We start from the raw sequence: 24,001 nt of genomic DNA, 5'->3' as shown, positions 1-24,001 counted from the left end.
ACATGCATTTCGCCCCTTCTTGCAGAACCAAATACAAAATGTTAAAAAGTATAGTTAATATTGATATTAGGAGTGGCTTTGCCATATGTCCTACATGATATGGTATATGATACTTCTCATTCACCCATTCCTCCACACTCACACACCAGCTGTGATTGGCTGCCAGCTCGTCAGGAGCATTTTGGGGGTTAGGTGTCTTGCTCAGGACACTTTGACATGCCCAGGGCGGGAACGAAAAGGCAACCCTCCGACTGCCAGACGACTGCTTTTACTGCCTGAGCCAGTGTCGCCCCCTTTGTCCTATATCTCCTAAAATCGTTCCTCGACTGTAACCATCATCTTGGACCTTCTTGGCTTATCTGGGCCCAGTCTCTGGTATCTGCCGTGTCTCTGTTGCACTGGGCCCAGTCTCTGGGATCTGCCATGTCTCTGTTGCACTGGGTAGAGATGCGGTCATTCACCTCACAGCCCTGGCCCTGTTCTCCTCCCTGTTCACACAGATGGGCTGTGTTTATCTGTATTTATTTCCATCCTCAAGCAGGAAGGTCTGTTTGGCTTCTCTCTAATCAGCAGCCAGGGGAAGTCTGGGCCTCCCAATCACGCGCTGGGGGCGGGACCCCAGACCTGTGTCACTGGTTGTTTGTTATTGAATCATCTCCCTCTATACATACCGCAAACGTAAAAACACACACCAGGTGCGGCGGGCAGTTGTCTATTATCACGTGGCCACAGCTTCGAGCGTGTTTGTGGGGCGGCATGGATGGTGCAGTGGGTAGCACTGCCGCCTCACAGCAAGGAGGTCCTGGGTTCGAATCCCTGTCGGCCGGGGCCTCTCTGTGCGGAGTTTGCATGTTCTCCCTGTGTCTGTGTGGGTTTCCTCCGGGTACTCCGGTTTCCTCCCACAGTCCAAAGACATGCACGTTAGGCTGACTGGAGAGTCTAAATTGCCCGTGGGTATGAGTGTGTGAGTGAATGGTGTGTGTGCCCTGTGATGGACTGGCGACCTGTCCAGGATGTATTCCTGCCTTTCGCCCAATGTGTGCTGGGATAGGCTCCAGTGACCCTGTTCAGGATAAGCGGGTTAAGATAGTGGATGGATGGATGGATGGATAATGACCATATGAAAAACACACTGTAATTGATTATCGGGGCAAAAGGAGATCGAGGCCCGAAATGATGTGAAGGAGCGCACTGTTAGTCCAACAGTATGTGTGTCAATGTTCATTGTAACTGTTTTCACACAAAAATTGTACTGATTGTACCTTTAAGGAAAAGTGAAGTACAGAAGTCTGACATGCTGACTGTTGTGTGTTATGTCTCCTCTCCTTGCAGAAGGAATGTTCCAATTTCATCAAAGTGCTGCAGCCGTTTAACCAGACGCACCTGTACGTCTGCGGGACCGGGGCCTTCCATCCCATCTGCGCCTACCTGGAGGTGGGGAAACGGGCAGAGGTAAGACCCAAATCAGTCTCTGTCGCCCAAAATCACACCGTCGACCTGCGACTAGCCAAAATCACACCGTCGACCTGCGACTAGCCAAAATCACACCGTCGCCCTGCATCTAGCCAAAATCACACCGTCGCCCTGCGTCTAGCCAAAATCACACCGTTGCCCTGCGTCTAGCCAAAATCACACCGTCGCCCTGCGTCTAGCCGAAATCACACCGTCGCCCTGCGTCTAGCCGAAATCACACCGTCGACCTGCGACTAGCCAAAATCACACCGTCGCCCTGCATCTAGCCAAAATCACACCGTCGCCCTGCGTCTAGCTGAAATCACACCGTCGCCCTGCGTCTAGCCGAAATCACACCGTCGCCCTGCGTCTAGCCAAAATCACACCGTCGCCCTGCGTCTAGCTGAAATCACACCATCGCCCTGCGTCTAGCCGAAATCACACCGTCGCCCTGCGTCTAGCCAAAATCACACCGTCGCCCTGCATCTAGCCAAAATCACACCGTCGCCCTGCGCCTAGCTGAAATCACACCGTCGCCCTGCGTCTAGCCGAAATCACACCGTCGCCCTGCGTCTAGCCGAAATCACACCGTCGCCCTGCGCCTAGCCGAAATCACACCGTCGCCCTGCGTCTAGCCGAAATCACACCGTCGCCCTGCGTCTAGCTGAAATCACACCGTCGCCCTGCGTCTAGCCGAAATCACACCGTCGCCCTGCGTCTAGCCGAAATCACACCGTCGCCCTGCGTCTAGCCGAAATCACACCGTCGCCCTGCGTCTAGCCGAAATCACACCGTCGCCCTGCGTCTAGCCGAAATCACACCGTCGCCCTGCGTCTAGCCAAAATCACACCGTCGCCCTGCGTCTAGCCAAAATCACACCGTCGCCCTGCGCCTAGCCGAAATCACACCGTCGCCCTGCGTCTAGCCGAAATCACACCGTCGCCCTGCGTCTAGCCGAAATCACACCGTCGCCCTGCGTCTAGCCGAAATCACACCGTCGCCCTGCGTCTAGCCGAAATCACACCGTCGCCCTGCGTCTAGCCGAAATCACACCGTCGCCCTGCGTCTAGCCGAAATCACACCGTCGCCCTGCGTCTAGCTGAAATCACACCGTCGCCCTGCGTCTAGCCGAAATCACACCGTCGCCCTGCGTCTAGCCGAAATCACACCGTCGCCCTGCGTCTAGCTGAAATCACACCGTCGCCCTGCGTCTAGCCGAAATCACACCAGTGGGGACAACGATCAAATACGAAATGAAAGGTGTGCAAAAGTCGAATACGAAATGAATGGTGGTCAAAATCTGTGTCATCCTCAGAGATACTCAGAGATACAGCCAACATCACAGGTAGGGGGAAAAGCAGTCTGAGAATTTAAGCAGCAGATGTGTGATGCATGTACCGAAGTTCCTTTGATATGTTTAATGCTTAATGTAGTGATCTTTAGCGTTAGCACCTCCAGAAATCAATAAATATTCAATTTGAGCAGTTTAAAGTTTCTGTTTGTTGATTTGTATGGGGATTGAAGTTTTTACCTAAAGTATTTAAATATCTGAATTTTTTCTTCTAATTTTATTACTTGATTTAAGCTGTTTTATTATGTTTTATAATAAAACAGCTGAACCACAAGCACTTTAAAATTGCCTGCCCCGCTCATTAGTCGTAGTTATTAATAATGCTTGCCACAGATCTGACGTATAGTGAATTGCTCATTATTGTTGAATGCGCCGGCCAGTGCAGATGGCAGCTATCTACAGAGAGACTCATGGTGTGAGAACAGTAGATTAATTAAAATTGTTGGCCAGAAAACTGCACATTCAGAAAATGACGGCCTTGGCAACATTTAAAAATGTCAGCGCTTAATCAAATTAAATTTATTTCCGTGTAGTTCTGATGAAATGTGTCCAATATCCATCCATCCATCCATTATCTGAACCCGCTTATCCTGAACAGGGTCGCAGGGGAGCTGGAGCCTATCTCAGCATACATTGGGCGAAAGGCAGGAATACACCCTGGACAGGTCGCCAGTCCATCGCAGGGCACACACCCATTCACTCACACACTCATACCTACGGGAAATTTAGACTCTCCAATCAGCCTAACCTGCATGTCTTTGGACTGTGGGAGGAAACCGGAGTACCTGGAGGAAACCCACGCAGACACGGGGAGAACATGCAAACTCCACACAGAGAGGCCCCGGCCGACGGGGATTCGAACCCAGGACCTCCTTGCTGTGAGGCGGCAGTGCTACCCACTGTGCCATCCATGCCACCCTGTGTCCAATATATATATATATATATATATTGCCTCAAGATATTTTAAGTCTTAAATGTGCTGAATTGTTAATTATGTATAGGATTCCCCTGTTGCATTTGCGTTACTGTAGAAATGCTTCTGTTTGTTAAATGAAGTGTGCCCTCGTACATTATGCACACTAAAGGTGGAATGACTCCCAGGGACTATACATCACTTGTGCCAGTTCATTTTCTAGTTCAAATCATGAGAGGACTGGGCGATGTCTTATCTCAATCTATTATTCTTATAGAGGCATCATATCTTCATAGAGAGCCACATATTTATATGAGTCTGACTTAGGGCTGGTTTTACACACTGCTAAACACTTCTGTCTTAACAAGTGTTCTTGTCTTGCAGCTTGTCAATCTTTTTGTCTTATCAAGCAAAATAGTATAGAGCAATCCATCCATCCATTATCACCCGCTTATCCAGAGTCGGGTCGTGGTGGCAGTAAACTAAGCTGGGTATTCCAGGCGTCCCTCTCCCCAGCGACGCATTCCAGCTCCTCTTGGGTAATCCCGAGGCGTTCCCAGGCCAGGAGAGATATATAATCTCTCCAGCGCATTCTGGGTCTACCTCGGGGTCTCCGCCCAGTTGGACGAGCCCGGAAAACCTCCAAAGGGAGGCGCGCGGGAGGCATCCTGATCAGATGCCCGAACCACCTCAATTGGCTCCTTTTGACATGAAGGAGCAGAGGCTCTACTTCAAGCTCAGTCCGGATGTCTGAGCTCCTCACCCTATCTCTAAGGCTGGAGGAGGCGGGCAAGCCCTGCTTTCTCTTTCTGAGTCGTCGGATGGTTTGCCAGAACTTCCTTGAGGCCAACGTATAGGTCCTTCTCCATAGCCTCCCCGAACTCCTCCCATACCCGGGTTTTTGCTTCAGCGACTGCTGAAGCCGTAGCCCTTCTGGCCACCCAGTACCTGCCTGCTGCTTCAGGAGACCACCGGGCCAGCCAAGCCCGAAAGGCCTCCTTCTTCAGTTTGACGGCCTCCCTCACCGCCGGTGTCCACCAGTGGGTTCTTGGGACCTTCTGGCCACAACTCCTGCTTGCCACCTCTGCAATGGAGGCTTTGAACATGGCCCACTCGGACTCCATGTCCCCAGCTTCCCCCGGGATGCGTGAGAAGTTCCTCCGGAGGTGGGAGTTGAAGACCTTGTGGACGGGGGCCTCCGCCAGACGTTCCCAGTTCACCTTCACTACACGTTTGGGTTTACCGGGTCTGGGTCTGTCGGGCAGCCTCCCACTTAATCCCACTTGATCCAACTCACCACCAGGTGGTGATCAGTTGACAGCTCTGCTCCTCTCTTCACCCGAGTGTCCAAGACATACAGCCACAGGTCTGATGATACGACCACAAGTCGATCATCGATCTTTGGCCTAAGGTGCTCTGGTACCAAGTACACTTATGAGCTACCCTATGCTCGAACTTGGTGTTTGTTATGGACAATCCATGACCAGCACAGAAGTCCAATAACAAGACACCGCTCAGGTTAAGATCGGGCAGGCCATTCCTCCCAATCACCCCCTTCCAGGTTTCTCCGTCATTGCCCACGTGAGCGTTGAAGTCGCCCAGCAGAACTATGGAGTCTCCGGGTGGCACCCTTTCCAGGATGCCACCCTGTGACTCCAAGAAGGCCGGATACTCTGAACTGCCATTTGGTGCATAAGCACAAACGACAGTCAGAGCTTTCCCCCCAGCAACATGTAGTCGCAGAGAGGCGACCCTCTCGTTCCCCGGGTGGAACTCCAGCACAGTGGCACTCAGCCGGTGGCTTGTGAGTATCCCCACACCCGCCCGGCGCCTCTCACCTTGAGCAACTCCAAAAGAACAGAGTCCAGCCCCTAAAAGTAATGTTCTCTTTCGGTACAAATGAGTCAATTTTCCAAGCAGAAAAAGTCAAGTCAATTACATATTGCTGGCTTGGGGTACAATTGTATGCACCTACAGGGTACTGCCCCTGCGATATTTGTACCTTTTTAGGTTTTTTGCGTACCTCTATTTCTGAGAGTGTATGTGTGCACATCGACACATTTGCAGTGCTGAGTTTTCACAAGCGGAATTATCTTTTAATTACAGCGTGGCAGAGAAAGTCTAATGAAGAGCACTGCTAATTAAGAGCAGATAAGGTTAAGAGGAGAATGATTTTTCGGAGAGAACACTCTCCCAAGATTCTGCTAAATATTACACATTACTACTCGCCTGTGAGCACTGATTGTCCTTTAAACGCTTCTGTCCAGAAAACGAAGTATAAAATAGAAAAATCTGGATTCTTCCAGGGACACTTCATCCATCGTTCCGGAACATTCCACGAAATGGCAAAGATTTATGTAGACGAGTGACTACGCGCGTGCATTTCGAGTCCATTACACCCATCACTCAAGCAATTACAGTGGGAAAGTTGTAAATTGAGTCCTAGTCGTATTTCACGAGGAGACTGATATGATTTCCACACTTTACTCTGAGTGAGCCTTTTCTCACCGCTCCCCTCTTTAACTCCCTGAACCAGGACAACATCTTCAGGCTGGAGACGTCCCACTTCGAGAACGGCCGTGGAAAGAGCCCCTACGACCCGAAGATGCTGTCAGCCTCTCTCCTGATTGGTGAGTTTACGGTACGGGGTGTGGCCGAGCCTGTGTGCAGGTCATGTGACTAAATGGAGAGGTCTGATAGGACAGGGACGAAACCTTGTGCTATTTGTCCATCCCCTCTGTAAAGAGGGCATCGTTCCTCAGTTAGCGTGCTGTTTTTGTGATATGTGCAGGAGAAATTCAGCCAAGCAGCCTTCCCTGTGCCTTTGTCTATAAACCTTTTATTGGGCTTCATGCCGGCACATTTTTCATATTGTTATCATACATTTCTCTTATAGTACTGTGCAAAAGTCTTTGAGATTCTTTCAAAAATAATTAAATGAAAGGTCCTAAATAAACGGACAGATCCTGCCATTAGATGACTCTCCCTGGCTGTTCAGCAGATAGACACTGCTGAAGCACGCGTGTGTCAGTGGATAGACACTGCTGAAGCACGCGTGTGTCAGTGGATAGACACTGCTGAAGCGCGCGTGTGTCAGCGGATAGACACTGCTGAAGCGCGCGTGTGTCAGCGGATAGACACTGCTGAAGCACGCGGGTGTCAGCGGATAGACACTGCTGAAGCGCACAGGTGTCAGCGGATAGACACTGCTGAAGCGGGCTTTGCGGAAAGTTCCGCGTAACCTGCAAGATGTGCGCGTGCTCCTCTACGCTCGGCTTCCCATCCTTTGTGTGGAGGAGTGCTCCGGCTGAGGGTTTCGGGAGATGGAGTGGGTTTCTCCGCGTTCGTTATCGCGCTCTCTGTAAGGGTGCTGAGGAAGAGACGCCGGCCATTCTCCTTACCTGGTGAATTCCCTGCTGTGACAGTAGGCTTGAGAAATCCAAATTCCCGTTGAAATCTAAATTCGCTTCATCCTCAGTTTAGTCAATTCTTCATAACCGTACGAGCATGTCTTACAGTACATATTCCAAACAAAAAAACTACTCGGGTGAAGCCCGAGACATATGTGTAGATTGTCTGTCACGTTCTTCAAACTGCTCCTGAGAACTGCTTGAAATCAACTTTGCGTGTACAAGCCTCCTTCATGCTCATAAACGTGACCACAATGAATTGACCAGAATCTCACGGAGTGGAGAGACTGAGCGGGTGGAGCGCTGAGCCTTGAGTGCCTGAATTATAGATGAAGCGTCTGGCTGTGTCTGACGGACCTCTTCACTTGAGGGTCCTTGAGTGCAGACTGCTCTGCTGTCACACCCACGTCCTTCTTCTTCTCTGCACTGTGGTCCAGAGGTGGAGAGTCCAGGGGGTGTCTTTCTTCCACCCATGAACCCATGAGCCCATTTTACTAATTAGCTCTACCTCCAGGCTGAAGACTTACCTCCACTAACTAGCAAGTGACTGGAACAAAATACTAGGGAGGACTTTTACGTTAAATCAGTCTTACAAGTATCTTAGTCTTATATTTACACTTAAAATCTTATTTCCATGACTTTTGCTGAATGAGTCAAACAAAACTGCCAATGAGGTGAGAAAATTTGACTAATTTCAAGATTTGCCAAGGGGGAGAACATTTCACTTGTCAAGCAAAGTGGAACTTAAAACAAGCTAATATTTTCTAATATCTAAATAAAATAAAAGAGATCTTGAGTCCTATTACAAGACTAATAAGGCTTGTTGTGTTGCAGATGGGGAGCTGTACTCCGGAACGTCGGCGGACTTCATGGGCAGAGACTTCGCCATCTTCCGCACCCTGGGGCAACATCATCCTATCAGGACGGAGCAGCACGATTCCAGGTGGCTGAATGGTACGATGGGCCTCGGTCAGGGTGGGGTTTAGAACCACTGCAAAAACCACGTCTCCGCAAGTATTTCAGCCTTATATTTAGACTTTAAATCTTATTACTATTACTTTTTTGGGTAACGCTTTATTTTACAGCCCATTAATTACCGATTACTGGGTACGTACCCGGTACTTATTCGGTGACTATTTAGATTTCAGTTAAGTACTATGAAATCGGCTGTAAAGTGCACTTTGTTTCTTAGTACTTACCCCTGAAATCAAAGTATTTCCCTAATGATTACACAAGTAGCTGTGTACTTACCCAGTAAATATGAGGTAATTACTGTATTATAGCTGTAAAATAAGCCGTTATGCGTCTTTTGCTAAATAGGACAAAAATACTGCGACAAGAGAGTTTGACTTATTTCAAGATTAGGGATGGAAGATTAGGGAGAAAAAAAAAAAGGAAAACGTTTTGTCTGATCTCAAGACAAAAACAAGCTTTTGCTACTACACTGCATTATTGTGGTTTGTTTTTTCCTCAAAAGTTTCCTTATTTATTTAGTTATTTTAAAATTATTTCACTGTAATGTTTCAGGATAATGTACACTGGGGATTATGGAGCCGCATAATCCCATACGGGATTAGATTGTGTATAATCTCTGCACGTCTACCACTGAATCCTGTACATGGCACCTGGCACATGGCAATTTGTGAAAAAGATGAAACTGGTGAGCTCAAATTATTTGTAAAAATTCCTTGCATATTATGTAGCCTTTTTTTATATCCTGATCATATCCATAGGAAAAAAAAGCGATTTTCCCTAATTTGCAGAGACACATTTAGACTACTTTATTAATTTAGCTTCCCTTGGGAAATTAACTATGGAGAGGTGAAGCAGGGCTTAGGTGCTGAGAGGCCAACCTGTGTAATCTCCAGGGACAATGATGTTCTGCTAAACTCATTTTAATTAACGCTTGGGTCGTTCAGCCTGCCCGATTCAATAAGGATTTTGCCGTGATGGCCTAATGCTGGCCCAGAGATTCACTTTGAAGAGTAGGTGTGTAGGCTTAACAAAGAGTAGGTTTTTTTTTGGAATGTTATTTCTTTAAAGAATTCCACGTCAGTGTTGTAGAACTCCACTGATTTCAATTTCAAGGAGTGACTGTGACATCAGCATTAGAATGTTCAGCTAAAAGAATTCTAATTGCATATTTGTGACCTCACTTAATCAACTTAAAAGACTCCAGACTCAATTGTGTCATTTGCAGCTAGTCTGTCTATCTTTGCTGATATGATTGTTCAAGATTCATTGGTTTGAAGAAAAAAAAATATGGCCTTGTTTGCACACACGTTACTTTTTACTGTTTATTCAATTAGCCCACCGGTTTTTAGGGTGGAAAAACTATCAGATTAGTGGGTGGCACAAGAGATCGCAGTCTGGCAGCCTCCGGAGCACAGTTACCAAAACAGGCATAGGCCTGCCCTGTCTGGTGTGAAATAAAATAGCATCCAGCCTTTCTCTATCTTTTTTAAACACACTGGAACAGAGATAAAATAACGTACAGTATGTCTGAAAAGATTGGGATGCTGTCAGACAGATTATCCTCCATTTAAATCAATGTTCAGATGGGCTGCAAATCTCTTTGGCCACTTCACTCCCGGTGACCGAAACGGTTAAAGAGATTGTATAACGGAAATGGAAACTAAGTCAATTCAGCGTGGCTAATATATCCGTTCGCCCTCATATCAGTGGGTTTTAAAGAAGCGCTTAAATCTCATGGACACATGGGGTTTTTACCGAAATGACATTCACCGAGCCTGAGAAGGGTATAATACGGCGAGACGGGTTTCTGTCGGAGTGTATCATGTGCAGGGGTTTTTCCGTTTAGCGTCTCGCAGATCCGTCTCAGTTCACTGGGCTAACACGCCAGACATTCCCAAAACCAAACGGTATCACCACTGAACATGAGCCTTCACCCGACGCTAAGTCACTCAATCTCAAAGCTCCCTGACTCCATCTCCTCAACGTAGCTTTCAATGCATGCAATGCATTCACTGCAAAAAGTGACTCTTAACAAATGTTTTAGTCTTCAGATCTTTAAAAATATATATATTTATTTGCTTGTTTTAAGTTTGTTTGCTTCTCCAGTGAAATTTTCTCACCTTATTGCAGTCTCAATTAGCAACAAAGTAACAGAATTTAAGATTAAATATAAGACTAAGATACTTATAAAGACTGATTTTTATTTACTGTTTGTGGTGTTAAATGGCGGTTGTTCCTGCATCTAGAGGCTTGCATTATGGCCACACATTATGCCTGCGGTACAGTTCCTCCGTCTTCCTCCGTGACGAAATAACACCGGTCTCCCGATGGATACCGTTCACATTGGAACTGTAATCCGCGCTGTTTACATGGCGACACGCTTCTGAATGAATTGCTTTGGGAAAAGGGGCATTTTCCGCTTCCAAAATGCTTAGCCATGATCTAGTCCCATTTCCTCCTGCTTGTCTCCTTCGCAGACCCCAGGTTTGTGAGCGTGCATCTGATTCCTGAAAGCGACAATCCGGAAGATGACAAGATCTACCTGTTCTTCCGGGAGAACGCCATGGATGGGGAACATTCCGGAAAGGCCACACACTCCAGGATCGGACAGCTCTGTAAGGTAACAACCCTTCTCCACATCTTAATAAAAATGACAATTTCTTAATACACTTTTATCCAAAGCGACTTACAGTTGATTAGACTAAGCAGGGGACAATCCTCCCCTGGAGCAATGCAGGGTTAAGGGGCCGAACGGCTGCATCGGGAAAAACTGAAAGTGTAGCCTGGTTTCTACTTAATACTCATCTTTTTGCGTTGCAAAATCAAACGCAAACTACAAAAAGACATATGAAATGAAAACCTCTCACGCTTTCCGTCGATTAAAATCTGAAGGACACTGTCTTAGCTCAGGCTATGATGTGTAGAGTGAGATTGATGGGCACTGTCTGTGACTGGTATCTTGGTATTTCAGGAAACCGAATCCTTTTACATGTTCCAGAGCACTAATTAATTTGGTATGCTGCGTGCGATGCCAGTAGGCCTCATGCATTTATTAAAAATGCATTAAAGCTTAATTGCTTTGTATAAATGATAAGAGTGTGGAGTTGGGCTTATGCTGTGTATGATGTGCCTGGTGCCAGACCCCGCAAAGGAAAACAAAAACACGGATGATCACGATAAATCAGCGTCCAACCAGACTGCCACCCCTACTTCTTCTTTCTTTCTCTCTCTCGTTCTGTTTTCTTTTTGTTTCTTTTTCTCCGCATTATTCTCCTTTTCCCTCAGTCTTGCTAAAGCAGTGGTTTCCAACCCTGTTCCTGGAGAACTTGTTGTCCTGTAGGTTTTCATTCCAACCCTTAAGCCTGATTTATACTTCTGCGTCAAGTCTAAGCAGAGGCCACGACGTGTAGTTATATTTCTGGGGAGGTGCGTGTCAGGGAACGCGGCTACACGTAAGCTACACTGTAGCCTCTGCATAGATTCAACGCAGAAGTATATATCAGGCTTAACAAAGCACACGTCATTCAACAGCTGGAGCAGGGCTGCCAAACCCTGTTCCTGGATGTCTACCATCCTCTAGGTTTTAATAAACTACAACTCATTCAACAGTTAGAGATCTCACTGAGCTGACAATTAGTAGAATCACGTGTGCCAACTTGGGGTTGAAATGAAAACCTACAGGATAGTAGAGCTCTAGGAACAGGGTTGGGAACAACCAGTCTAAAGGACCAACAAGTATCACTGCCACTTTCACTCTTGGCGCATTTGAGCTGGATTCAATGAGCTTTTGATTTTAACTTTCGCAAGTTTTCGCAATTAAATGCAGGTGTTCGCTTCTTTGGACCTAGTTCCAGTCTGGTGGGTCATGCTGACAGATCAATAAAGTTGTGTTTGTTTGGCGAAAAAGTCAAAGGAACGCTTGCATCCCTGTGTAAAAAAATCTGATTGAAGTTAGGCCCTCGTCCTGAAAGACATACACGAATGAACAATCAAACCCAGGTGTGTGAGTGAGTGCATGCGCTGTTTTTGCAGGTTTTGTTCTTAGATGTGGTCCAGATGTTGTACCGTTGAGCTTAGCGAAGTGCTAACTCAATGGGGATGTATCTTCATCCCTTAAAGGTACAATAGGTCAATTCAGACTAACAGTCAAGAGAGGAACAGCAGCTACAAGCACCCTCAAACCACAACACTGTTTATCCCTCCCCCTTCTCTGTGACGCTGAAACTCCCCCACACCATTGGCTGTGGCAACCAATCTTCAACCAATGAGCTTGAATTATTGTACAGCTGTACAATGTTTTGGCACAGAGTGTCGGTCCATCAACTGTATATTTTGAAGCCCGAATTTAAGGACTGTAAACACAGGCAGAGTCAACATGTCAACATGTCAGTGAACCTTTTTCAATGATAGGAAGGGATTTACAATGGTCTTGTAACAATGTTTTAACACAAAACTCTTACCTTTTGTGCCTTTAATGAATTAAGCAGTGTCCCCTCTGCAGAATTTATCTGTGGTAAACAAGGATTACCCTAGAGTCGTATGCCCTCCTTGTTGCTGTCTCAAATGTGTGTGTGTTTGTGTGTGTGTGTGTGTGCTCGTGACAGAATGACTTTGGGGGTCACCGGAGCCTGGTGAATAAGTGGACCACCTTCTTGAAGGCTCGGCTCATGTGCTCCGTGCCAGGAGCCAATGGGATTGACACTCACTTCGACGAGCTGCGTGAGTGGCCGCCACCCCACCCAATCAGATGCTCCGGGTGTCGTCACGACGTCCCGCTGGGTTTCATTTCTTTTTCCGTTCTCTTCTTTTTAGAGGACATCTTTCTCATGAGTTCCAAGGATCCCAAAAATCCTGTCATATATGCCGTCTTCACAACATCGAGGTAAATGTATCTATTTTTCTGTTTAACATTATTTTACTTGTTCATGCTGGTTGACCAGCTCATACCCAGCTAGACCAGCTTCATGACCAGTTTGGCCATGCTGGTTGACCAGCTCATACCCAGCTAGACCAGTTTTCAAGCTGGTCAAGGTGGCATCGCTGGGTTTTACAGCAGGACACGTTTCTATGCCGTTCAGGCTCTGCTCATCATAGTTGAGAAGCTGGGTCCCATGTTTGAAGTACCACAATCCTACAGATCCTGTAAGTCACTGTAACTGTGCAGTAAAGTGCACCTGTGGCCCTTGTGCAGTTGTAGCTTAGTATTTCGTCCAATTACGTCGCTATGGGATTTAATCAAAACCAAAAGCTTCTCCGGCATACACAGTGCAGGGCTCCCCTCCTGTTGAGAGCACACAGTGACTTCCTCCCCTGAAATCATACGCGTAAAGCAATAATTATATTTTCCCAGAGACGCCGGAATAAGCACAGCGCTGCAGGCCAAATTTCCCAGATATGTTTTATTCTCATAAGTGCAGATATGTTTTATTCTCATAAGTGCAGATATGTTTTATTCTCATAAGTGCAGATATGTTTTATTCTCATAAGTGCAGATATGTTTTATTCTCATAAGTGCAGATATGTTTTATTCTCATAAGTGCAGATATGTTTTATTCTCATAAGTGCAGATGTGTTTTATTCTCATAAGTGCAGATATGTTTTATTCTCATAAGTGCAGATATGTTTTATTCTCATAAGTGCAGATATGTTTTATTCTCATAAGTGCAGATGTGTTTTATTCTCATAAGTGCAGATATGTTTTATTCTCATAAGTGCAGATGTGTTTTATTCTCATAAGTGCAGATATGTTTTATTCTCATAAGTGCAGATGTGTTTTATTTCATTTTAATTTAATATGCTTCATTGGATTTGCATGTGATAATGATTTATGCTTTATTGTATGATGATATATGTGTAGATACATTACTGTGCAAAAGTCTTAGGCACCCTATATCTTTATTTAAATATAAATTTAGTCTTAGATATTTTTATGTTACTGATATTATTTGTATTTTTTTGCATTCTGTGTTATTGTCAATACAAAAGAATCTGATATTTCCAAAAAATAATATTTGTTAGTGAAATTTTAGCATTTAATTAAATAAAGTAACTTATAAAGTAATGGGATAAGGACTTGATCAAGGCTGTCTGGGATTAGCTGGAGAGCCAGAAGCAAGCTTCTGCAGAAGAACTGTGGCAAGTTCTCCAATATGTTTGGCACAACTAGTTGATTTTCTTCATAAACTGCAGGACAGTGTCCCTAAGATAACTGAGGCAGCTTTAAAAGGCAAATGGTTGTCACAACAAATATTGATTTAATTAACCTTCTACCTGTTCACTGCTCTTATAGTAATATTTTTTATATTTTTTTATATGTTTATTTCCTTATTTGTTTTACAGAAATGTTCTACATGTGTCCAAGTCTTTTGCACAGCACTGCATATCATCAGACAGTTAAGCATCTCCTGGGTAGATACATGCTGAAATTGATTCAGTCATTTTCAGTCTTAAAGTCTTAAAATAAATCTTTTATAGTTCTTCAGGGGTAGAATGACAAAATGTGTTTTACAAATGCAAAACACAAAAAAAAACAGCTGAAAATGAGTTCCAGTTTTACATCTGCTTTTCTTTCGAATCCCACTCCAAAGCCAAACAGGGACCGAATGTCGTGGAAGCTCATTTCATCTCACCACATTAAAAAGCCGAGGGGCTCCGCAGTCCGGCTACGCCGACGTTACCGTGCGTGGGAGTGGCGACAGCCGGCACTAGTTTCAATCGATCTCTTTGAAAAGCCGAATAGCACTCGGCGAGCGCTTTCATCCTCTGTCTGAATGTCTGAATCGATACGGACACTAAGCGCGCGGGGCAGGCGATTCATCAGCCAGATCAATGCTTTAATGAAGCCTGGCATGAGTTGGCTAAAATGGCGTCCCTCTCCCCCCCCCAGTAACATCTTCAAGGGATCGGCGGTGTGCATGTACAGCATGGCGGATGTGAGGAGGGTCTTCCTCGGCCCCTACGCTCATAGAGACGGGCCCAACTACCAATGGGTGCCCTTCCCGGCCAGAGTGCCCTACCCCCGGCCTGGAACGGTGAGTCTCCTGGCCCCTCCTTTGTGGAAGCCTTCACAGCAAAATGGGCGATGTCAATCCCACTCAATAATACGACATTCTAGCACAGCGCTACTCAACTCCGCGTCCACACTGTCTGCAGGCATTTACTTAAACCGTGCGCTACGCCACCGGATTTCACTGATTGAGTTCAGTAGCGCTGCAGACACTGCAGGACGTGGAGTTGAGTTTGTGTCGCTCCAGTAATCCAGTTGGTGTCCTTCTGTATGGGTAGCACTCTGAAGGAGTTGATTTCACACTGAATGTTTTACTGTGCTATCTATGGAAACCTTGGCATCTAAAAATGTCCTTAACCTTCAGTACTCATAACATGCCGTTTGCAGTTATTGACATAGGCACTTACGAATGCTTATGTAGTGCTGATGAAAGAGTTATGTAGCTCTGTATGTGGCACCCTTCAAAGAAAGTGTAATTTCTTCTTTGCTGGTTTTGTCAGTGTCCGAGCAAAACCTACGGCGGGTTCGAATCGACCAAAGACCTCCCGGATGAAGTCATTACTTTCGCGAGAGGTCACCCCGCCATGTTCAACCCCGTCAATCCCATCAACAACCGGCCAATCGTCATCAAGAGCGACGTGGAGTACCAGTTCTCCCAGATAGTGGTGGACAGGGTGGAGGCAGAGGATGGGCAGTACGATGTCATGTTTATCGGAACAGGTGTGCGCGCGTCTGTCTGAAGCACACGCCACTGTTTTAGCTCAAATGAAAGTCAGCATTACATTGCATTACGCTACACTACATTACATTAAATTACATTACATAACACTACATTACATTACATTACATTACATAACACTACATTTCACTACATTACACTACACTACATTAAATTATACTACATTCCATTACATTAAATTACGCAACATTCCATTACGCTACACTACATTACATTACATTACATTACATTACATTACATTAGAGGCATTTGGCTTATCCAGAGCGACGTACTACAAAGTGCAAAGCGCATACCCATTACTTGGGCCTTAATCTGACGACAAAGCATTATATCTATAAAACTGTTTTAGGATACACAATGCTAAGAATAATAAAGTATACACTCATGCAAGAACAACAGTAAACAGCTTACATAGCTAAACAAAAGAAGCAATAAGACCATCCTACCGAACCCACACAACTCTAGTGATAGGCAAATGAAACACGTATACACAGGTGTGAGAACTACTATAACAGCTACCATGGTTGATTGGAGACTACAGGGAGGTAGGGAGGGGTGGGGAGAGGTGCAGCTTGAAGAGGTGCGTTTTAAGTCTACGCTTGAAGATGATCAGAGTCTCTGTTGTTCTGACCTGTATGGGCAAGTCGTACCACCACTGTGGGACCAGAACAGACAGTAGTCGTGAACAGGAAGTGCAAGTGTGGAGCTATTACAAGGATTCAAAGCCTCCACTGTACATCTCTGGCACGTCATATACAAAACACCATTTTCTAGCTTATGACTTAGCCGTAGCTACAGTTCTGTGCTGAACAACAGTCTTAGGCACCCTAGACTTTATTATATATATGCTTCTTTTTTTGTGTGTGTTTGTATAAAAGAACACATTTAAGATTTCCAAATAGTCATTTTCCAAAAGATTTAATTTTACAGAGACATTTTTGTTTTTAATTTAAAAAAGTAAAATGTATGGTGCATTTATTTAGGACCTTTCATTGAATTATTTTTGAAAGAATCTTATCCGTACAGTATGTTATACAGGTGCCTAAGACTTTTGCACAGTACTGTATGACTTAGACTTACCCAGTACTTTACCTTGATGTTCATGGCTATGGATAATTGATACTTTATGAAAATTGTGTGACCTTATGTGACCTATGTTCTGTAGTTATTACAGCGACCTTCAGTATGTACTTATTGTCGCTTTTGATAAAAATGCCTGCTTAACCCTCCTATTATGAAAAGATTTTATGACGGGTTTTACATTTGGGGTCAAATTGCACCCAACAGTTGAAATAAAATATTGTAATAGAATTTTGGCACGTAGTGTGTCGGCTTCTTATTGTCTCCCAAATTACTACAGATATTAAAAATCTGACAGAAATATCTCATTTTAGAGCCTAAGGTACAGTAAGTGAAAGTTTGGCACCTGTATAGGAAAGTGGCACCAGAAATATTCTCAAAGAAATCTGAGAAAAAAATGTAAAAGGTTGTATAGTTTCTTACATTTAATACAGTTACAGAGGGCCAAAATAACACTGCACAACACATTTGTATGCCAAGTCAGTACAGGACTAGTATAGTATAGTAGACTAGTATGTTTCATTTATTGCTTGTTTACTTTTTAATCTCACCAAAATGTATTTTTCCTTAAATCATGCAGTATCAAGATGAAAAAAACTGGTTTTTAAAAGGGCCAAATTGACCCCAAACATAATAGGAGGGTAAATACATGTAATGCTCAGTGATATTCATGCAAGTGAACCAGGCTGGCACATTGAGATGAACAGAATCTCCTGCAGAAGCAACCCTCCTGTAGGAAAACAACACGGGTGAATAATTCACAACAAGACCAATGTGTGACACTGGAGCACACTTCATTTGCTTGCCTCTCCTTGACAGAGTGGTGTTTTTTTTGTATTCTCTTTCTAAGACGTGGGGACCGTTCTGAAGGTGGTGTCCATTCCCAGGGAATCCTGGCACGACTTGGAGGAAGTTCTTCTCGAGGAGATGACTGTGTTTCGGGTACGCCATGTTAATTTCAACCGCTACAAAAACCTTTACAAATATATGACCAACTGGACTCAATTCAATACATATTTTAGAGCTAGTAATTTTTTGGCGAGCTGCTGATGGTCTAGTAAACTTTTAAAGATGTCGTCATGATTTCATGAACTGAACTTTTTCATTTTTTTTTTTTTTTAAGTGTAAAAAGAAACGGAATGTATTGAAGTAAAATATCTTAGATATTGCCATATTGCCACTTATCCTCCTTAAAGGTTGGCTTCCCTGACCTCTATACATTATTTATCTTAGCTTAAGGGACATTGAATGAAAAGTAAATCTCCAGGACCAGGAGTGAGGACCACTGGTTTAAAGCATGCCGAAGGACTACTTCGGGCGGTGAAGTTTAACCCCAGACAGGACGTGGAGCGTGGCGTGTGGAAAATACCATCGCGTGGGCGAACAGGAAGTGCTTCTCCCTTTGGCCACTAAGTACAGAGCTGGGTTATTTACGCTACAGTGAGGCGCTGAGGTCAGGGCTCCCCAGCTCAAGCGGAGAGGGGGGTTCAAATTCAGGGCTCGTTCCAATCACTCGTTTTTCTCCTCTTTTCTTTTATCGATCCTGACCCGGAAATCGATCAAGGTCCGCCATTTTTAAGGGCATCCCAGCCCATTAAATGTTTTTTCCGGGAGCTAAGAGTAGAAGTTAGGAACTCCCAATGGGGTCCACCTCTCCCCCATCTGCCACGTCTGTAACTGACCCGTGGATCCACCTCTCCCCATCTGCCATGTCTGTAACTGACCCGTGGATCCACCTCTCCCCCATCTGCCACGTCTGTAACTGACCTGTGGATCCACCTCTCCTAATCTGCCACGTCTGTAACTGACCTGTGGATCCACCTCTCCCAATCTGCCACGTCTGTAACTGACCTGTGGATCCACCTCTCCCCATCTGCCACGTCTGTAACTCACATGACTTACAACTGACGTTTGAAGTTCGCTTAATTCTTTTGCTCAGTCCTACAATAGGTGGAGATAGGAATAGAGAAAAGGAGGGAAAAATAAGCCCTGTGTGCTTCCCTTCACTCCTGTATCTCTCCTCCAGGAACCCGCCGCCATTACCGCCATGGACATATCAACCAAGCAGGTAAGGCTCGCTGAAATATTTTGCTAAACACCAACACCAAATATACGTTTTTCCACACTTACCCAGACTTAGACGAGATGTTCAATTTCAGTTTCATTTTTGTGCATTCACTGGCTCAGTTTGCAATACATTTTCTTTAAAAAGGAGAGACGTTGTTTTCAAAGAACCTTTTAAAACCACCTTCGGAAGGTGTCTTCTCCGTAGGAGTTGGTTTCACACTGAACATATGACTGTGCATTTTACAGGTGCAGGGAAGATATTGAGTCAGAACGATTGAATGTGAATAGAAATGCTTGATGGCGGCAAAACGTCAGAAACCAAATATTCTGGCGGCTTATGGTAATTTCACAGAGCGAATGCAAGTTAAAGTCGATCCTACCATCTGTTACGGAACAAGCTCCGCACGGAGGCAACGACTCACAGCTATTTTAATACCTGCACTGACTGTAGGACGCAGATGCTGCCTTCAAGTTTTACCGAATGAAGGCGCCTTAGAAGGACGAGTTTTTGATTACTTGCATTTTGAACATGCGTACGAAGGACAGGTGTGGAAAAATTGTGAAAATGCAGCTGGTTTCATATTGGGACACGGCTGTGGTTTATACCTGTGGTTTATAGTTTGGTGTCATGCCACAGGAAGAACACTGCAAAAATGTTTTTGTAAAAATCTGAAAAGAGTCTCATATTGGTAAATGGTAAATGTAAGACTTAAAATCGTATTTCTATGAATCCTTTGCGAAATGAGTCTAAAATAAACTAGCCAAAGAGGTGAGAAGGTTTGACTTGTCAAGCAAACTGACTGAAAACAAGCTAATATTTTTCTTAAGATCCTAAGTCTTACAGTTAAGACTAAAAATGCTGTTAAGACAGACACTTTTTGCAGTGAATCTTATTGATCCAGAGGGTTTCTTACACTGTGCCAAGGCCCGCACATTTCACTCCTGCGGCCTTCCCAGAATGCCCCCTGCCAGACGGGCTTAAGTGGGTAAAGCTGAGGAGCTCATCCGCAGCCAGAGATCCGTCAGGGCTGACACATTCAGCAGGCCTCCAGGCCTCTCTCCCCCCCTGCAGGAATACGGGATAGCATGCCTGGTGACTCAGAGCTGGACAAACATCAAGCTAAATCCCCCAGCTTTGTGTTCCAGGTGTTTTGGGTTTTTGGAACCGCAGGATATCACCGAGAAAGGCTCACACGTGGCGGAAAACGCCCTGCCAGCACAAACATTTGGAGTGTGAAAGGTCGTGCCTTGTGGGCTTCAGTTAAAGCAAACGACCCGGATAAAACAATGCTATATTAGTGGCGAGCGTGCCATAGGTCAGAGCCATTCATTTCTCTGTACAGTGTATTTGTGAAAGCTCACCATGTTTTGAGGAAGATTTTTGGTGACACTTTACAATAAGGTCACATGAATTAGCATGAACTTTAGTTCTTAACATGAATTAATTATTTACAAATGCATCAATTAAGCATGAAATTCACTTTTCATTAGTTTTTCTTAACTTTCCTAACTAATGTATTTGTTACATTAATATTTATACATTAGCAAACCATAGGATTAACATACAAGTAGTGAAACTGGTTTTCTCATTACAATATGAATTGGCATGAACTAATCTAATTGTTTCATGTATTCATGATGTACAAATGCACAAAGCTGAATGGCTTAACTTCTCAGTATTTAGATAATGATCAACTACATTAGGTCATGCCAATTCATATAACCTTATTGTAAAGTGTTACCAGATTTAACACTTTCATCTTTGATTGCGTTGTCGATGAGTTTGGAGCTCAAATCACTGAAACTGCAGTTATATGTGAAGGAGGCGGAGAGGAGATTTGATTGGCGGGCGTCTCTTCCCTTTCAACAGCAACAGCTGTATCTGGGCTCAGCCATTGGTGTATCCCAGATGCCTTTGCACCGGTGCGATGTGTACGGGAAGGCGTGTGCCGAATGCTGCCTGGCGCGGGACCCCTACTGCGCTTGGGACGGGACCCAGTGCTCCCGCTACTTCCCCACCGCCAAGAGGTAGGAGCCCTGCCCCGAAATGTGCACTCTGTCATACATACACAGCTCTGCCCCGACATGTGCACTCTGTCATACATACACAGCTCTGCCCCGAAATGTGCACTCTGTCATAAACACAGCCCCGTCTCAACATGCCCACTCTATCATTACATACACAGCTCTGTCCTGACATGCCCACTCTGTCGTGACGTACCCAGCTCTGTCCTGACATGCCAGCTCTGTCCTGACGTACCCAGTTCTGTCCTGACATGCCAGCTCTGTCCTGACATGCCCACTCTGTCGTGACGTACCCAGCTCTGTCCTGACATGCCAGCTCTGTCGTGACGTACCCAGCTCTGTCCCGACATGCCAGCTCTGTCGTGCCGTACCCAGCTCTGTCCTGACATGCCAACTCTGTCCTGACGTACGCAGTTCTGTCTTGACATGCCAGCTCTGTCCTGACATGCCCACTCTGTCGTGACGTACCCAGCTTTGTCCTGACATACCCGCTCTGTCGTGACGTACCCAGCTCTGTCCTGACATGCCCACTCTATCGTGACATACCCAGCTCTGTCCTGACATGCCCACTCTGTCGTGACGTACCCAGCTCTGTCGTGACATGCCCACTCTATCGTGACATATCCAGCCATGTCCCGTCACTATACACCCTGCTCCACCTGCTATGAACAGCCTCGGCCCCCGACCCTCCTCAGATGTGCTCTGAGCTGAGAAACGAGAAGCAGACACACACCCTGCATCGTACACCCAGGGCAGATGGGGGGGGGGATATCTGCAGAGACCACAGACTCATATGGAGGTCTCATGCTTAGCAAAAGGTTCATTGAGAGCCTGCACCATTAGCTTAGCCTATTGGCATCAGATGAACACAAGCATGCTATGAACATTCACATCACCGAAGCTAACATCATTACTTTAGCCCGTTAGCATCAGATTAGGACAAGCATGTTATTAACATCCAGTTTATCTAAAATAACATTGTTAGCTTAGCAATTTCACATGAGATTAGCACAAGCATGCTATTAACATCCAGTTTATCTAAAATAACATTGTTAGTTTAGCCCATGAGCATCAGATTAGCACACGAATGCTATGAACATCCAGGCTACCTACACCAACTTCTCAAAGGGTGCTGGAAATAAACAAAAATGTGTTCATCCATTCATTCATTCATTCATTCATTCATTCATTCAATGCCGTTTCTCCTTGTTGTCTTGTGTCACAGGCGAAGTAGACGGCAGGACATCAGGAACGGTGACCCCCTGACACAGTGCTCTGATCTGCAGCAGCACGGTAAGGCCCACACAGTGCTCTGACCTGCAGCAGCACGGTAAGGCCCACACAGTGCTCTGACCTGCAGCAGCACGGTAAGGCCCACACAGTGCTCTGACCTGCAGCAGCACGGTAAGGCCCACACAGTGCTCTGATCTGCAGCACCACGGTAAGGCCCACACAGTGCTCTGACCTGCAGCAGCACGGTAAGGCCCACACAGTGCTCTGACCTGCAGCAGCACGGTAAGGCCCACACAGTGCTCTGATCTGCAGCACCACGGTAAGGCCCACACAGTGCTCTGATCTGCAGCAGCACGGTAAGGCCCACACAGTGCTCTGACCTGCAGCACCACGGTAAGGCCCACACAGTGCTCTGACCTGCAGCACCACGGTAAGGCCCACACAGTGCTCTGACCTGCAGCAGCACGGTAAGGCCCACACAGTGCTCTGACCTGCAGCACCACGGTAAGGCCCACACAGTGCTCTGATCTGCAGCAGCACGGTAAGGCCCACACAGTGCTCTGACCTGCAGCAGCACGGTAAGGCCCACACAGTGCTCTGATCTGCCGCAGCACGGTAAGGCCCCTGACCCCCTGACACAGTGCTCTGACCTGCAGCAGCACGGTAAGGCCCAAACAGTGCTCTGATCTGCAGCAGCACGGTAAGGCCCACACAGTGCTCTGACCTGCAGCAGCACGGTAAGGCCCACACAGTGCTCTGATCTGCCGCAGCACGGTAAGGCCCACACAGTGCTCTGACCTGCAGCAGCACGGTAAGGCCCACACAGTGCTCTGATCTGCAGCACCACGGTAAGGCCCACACAGTGCTCTGACCTGCAGCACCACGGTAAGGCCCACACAGTGCTCTGATCTGCAGCACCACGGTAAGGCCTGGAATGCGTCTCCCTTCAGCCGCGGTCCCCTTGAACCCCATTCCTCAATCCACGGCCCTCCAGGGCCCAGAACTGGATTTGGGGGCCAGATTTGAGAATCCGGTTACGATTTATTTTATAATAAAAATAATTTTTTATTCATGTTTATCCAAAGCAACTTACAGTTGATTAGACTGAGACAGTCGCACCCTGGAGGAATGCAGGGTTAAGGGCCTTGCTCAAGGGCCCAACAGCTGTGCAGATCTTATTGTGGGCACACTGGGGTTTGGACCTTGAACCTTCTGGGCCCCTGTAAAGCACCTTAGCCACTAGGCTACATGCTGCCTCTGCCCATTCATTCCCTAGCACTTACTGTGCAAATGCCAGGGATGTATTAGGGCACTATTTTAAACACTATGAAACCGGCTGTGAAGTGTACTTGCGTAGTACTTACATACGGTACTGACTGGCTGTTTCAGAGAGCTCACCACTAAAGGATCAAAGTAGTTCCCGAATAATGACACAAATAGCTGTGTGCGCAGCCAGTAAACACGAGGTCGTTAAAGGGCTGTAAACTAAAGCGTTGGGGAGAATCCCGGATTAGGAACAGCCGTAGCATCGGGGGCGTTTATGTTCGCATCCCGTGAAGCCGAGCCTCGGGGCGCTTGGCGGCCACTGCCTGGGGGGGCGACAGGGGGGCCTGCTGCTCCTGCAGGAGAGCACACGGGAGAGGATTTAAGGCCCTGCCATTTCACACCGGATCCACTCACCAGCTCATTCTCTCCTGGATGTAAAACCTGTGCTAGAGCTCACAAGCAGCTTTTTTAATCACAATACAAA

At 46.0% G+C, this 24,001-nt stretch overlaps 1 protein-coding gene across 1 annotated transcript in view; it reads left to right on the top strand.

The window, feature by feature from the left end:
- LOC133118962 (semaphorin-3A-like) overlaps nucleotides 1-24,001 on the top strand; it is a 54,581-nt gene that overhangs the window by 21,459 nt on the left and 9,121 nt on the right. The window contains exons 4-15 of the mRNA XM_061229310.1: nucleotides 1,333-1,452; nucleotides 6,253-6,346; nucleotides 7,961-8,080; nucleotides 10,579-10,721; nucleotides 12,706-12,820; nucleotides 12,914-12,983; nucleotides 14,988-15,132; nucleotides 15,608-15,827; nucleotides 17,777-17,868; nucleotides 18,953-18,994; nucleotides 20,864-21,021; nucleotides 22,244-22,311. Coding sequence (XP_061085294.1) covers nucleotides 1,333-1,452; nucleotides 6,253-6,346; nucleotides 7,961-8,080; nucleotides 10,579-10,721; nucleotides 12,706-12,820; nucleotides 12,914-12,983; nucleotides 14,988-15,132; nucleotides 15,608-15,827; nucleotides 17,777-17,868; nucleotides 18,953-18,994; nucleotides 20,864-21,021; nucleotides 22,244-22,311 — 1,387 coding nt within the window. The remainder of the gene's footprint in view (nucleotides 1-1,332; nucleotides 1,453-6,252; nucleotides 6,347-7,960; nucleotides 8,081-10,578; nucleotides 10,722-12,705; nucleotides 12,821-12,913; nucleotides 12,984-14,987; nucleotides 15,133-15,607; nucleotides 15,828-17,776; nucleotides 17,869-18,952; nucleotides 18,995-20,863; nucleotides 21,022-22,243; nucleotides 22,312-24,001) is intronic.

The sequence above is a fragment of the Conger conger genome, chromosome 19, assembly GCF_963514075.1.
Source record: "Conger conger chromosome 19, fConCon1.1, whole genome shotgun sequence".
In the NCBI taxonomy this organism is placed as follows: domain Eukaryota; kingdom Metazoa; phylum Chordata; class Actinopteri; order Anguilliformes; family Congridae; genus Conger; species Conger conger.
Note: the sequence above shows the minus strand (reverse complement) of the source record. Positions and strands in the feature narration are given on the sequence as shown.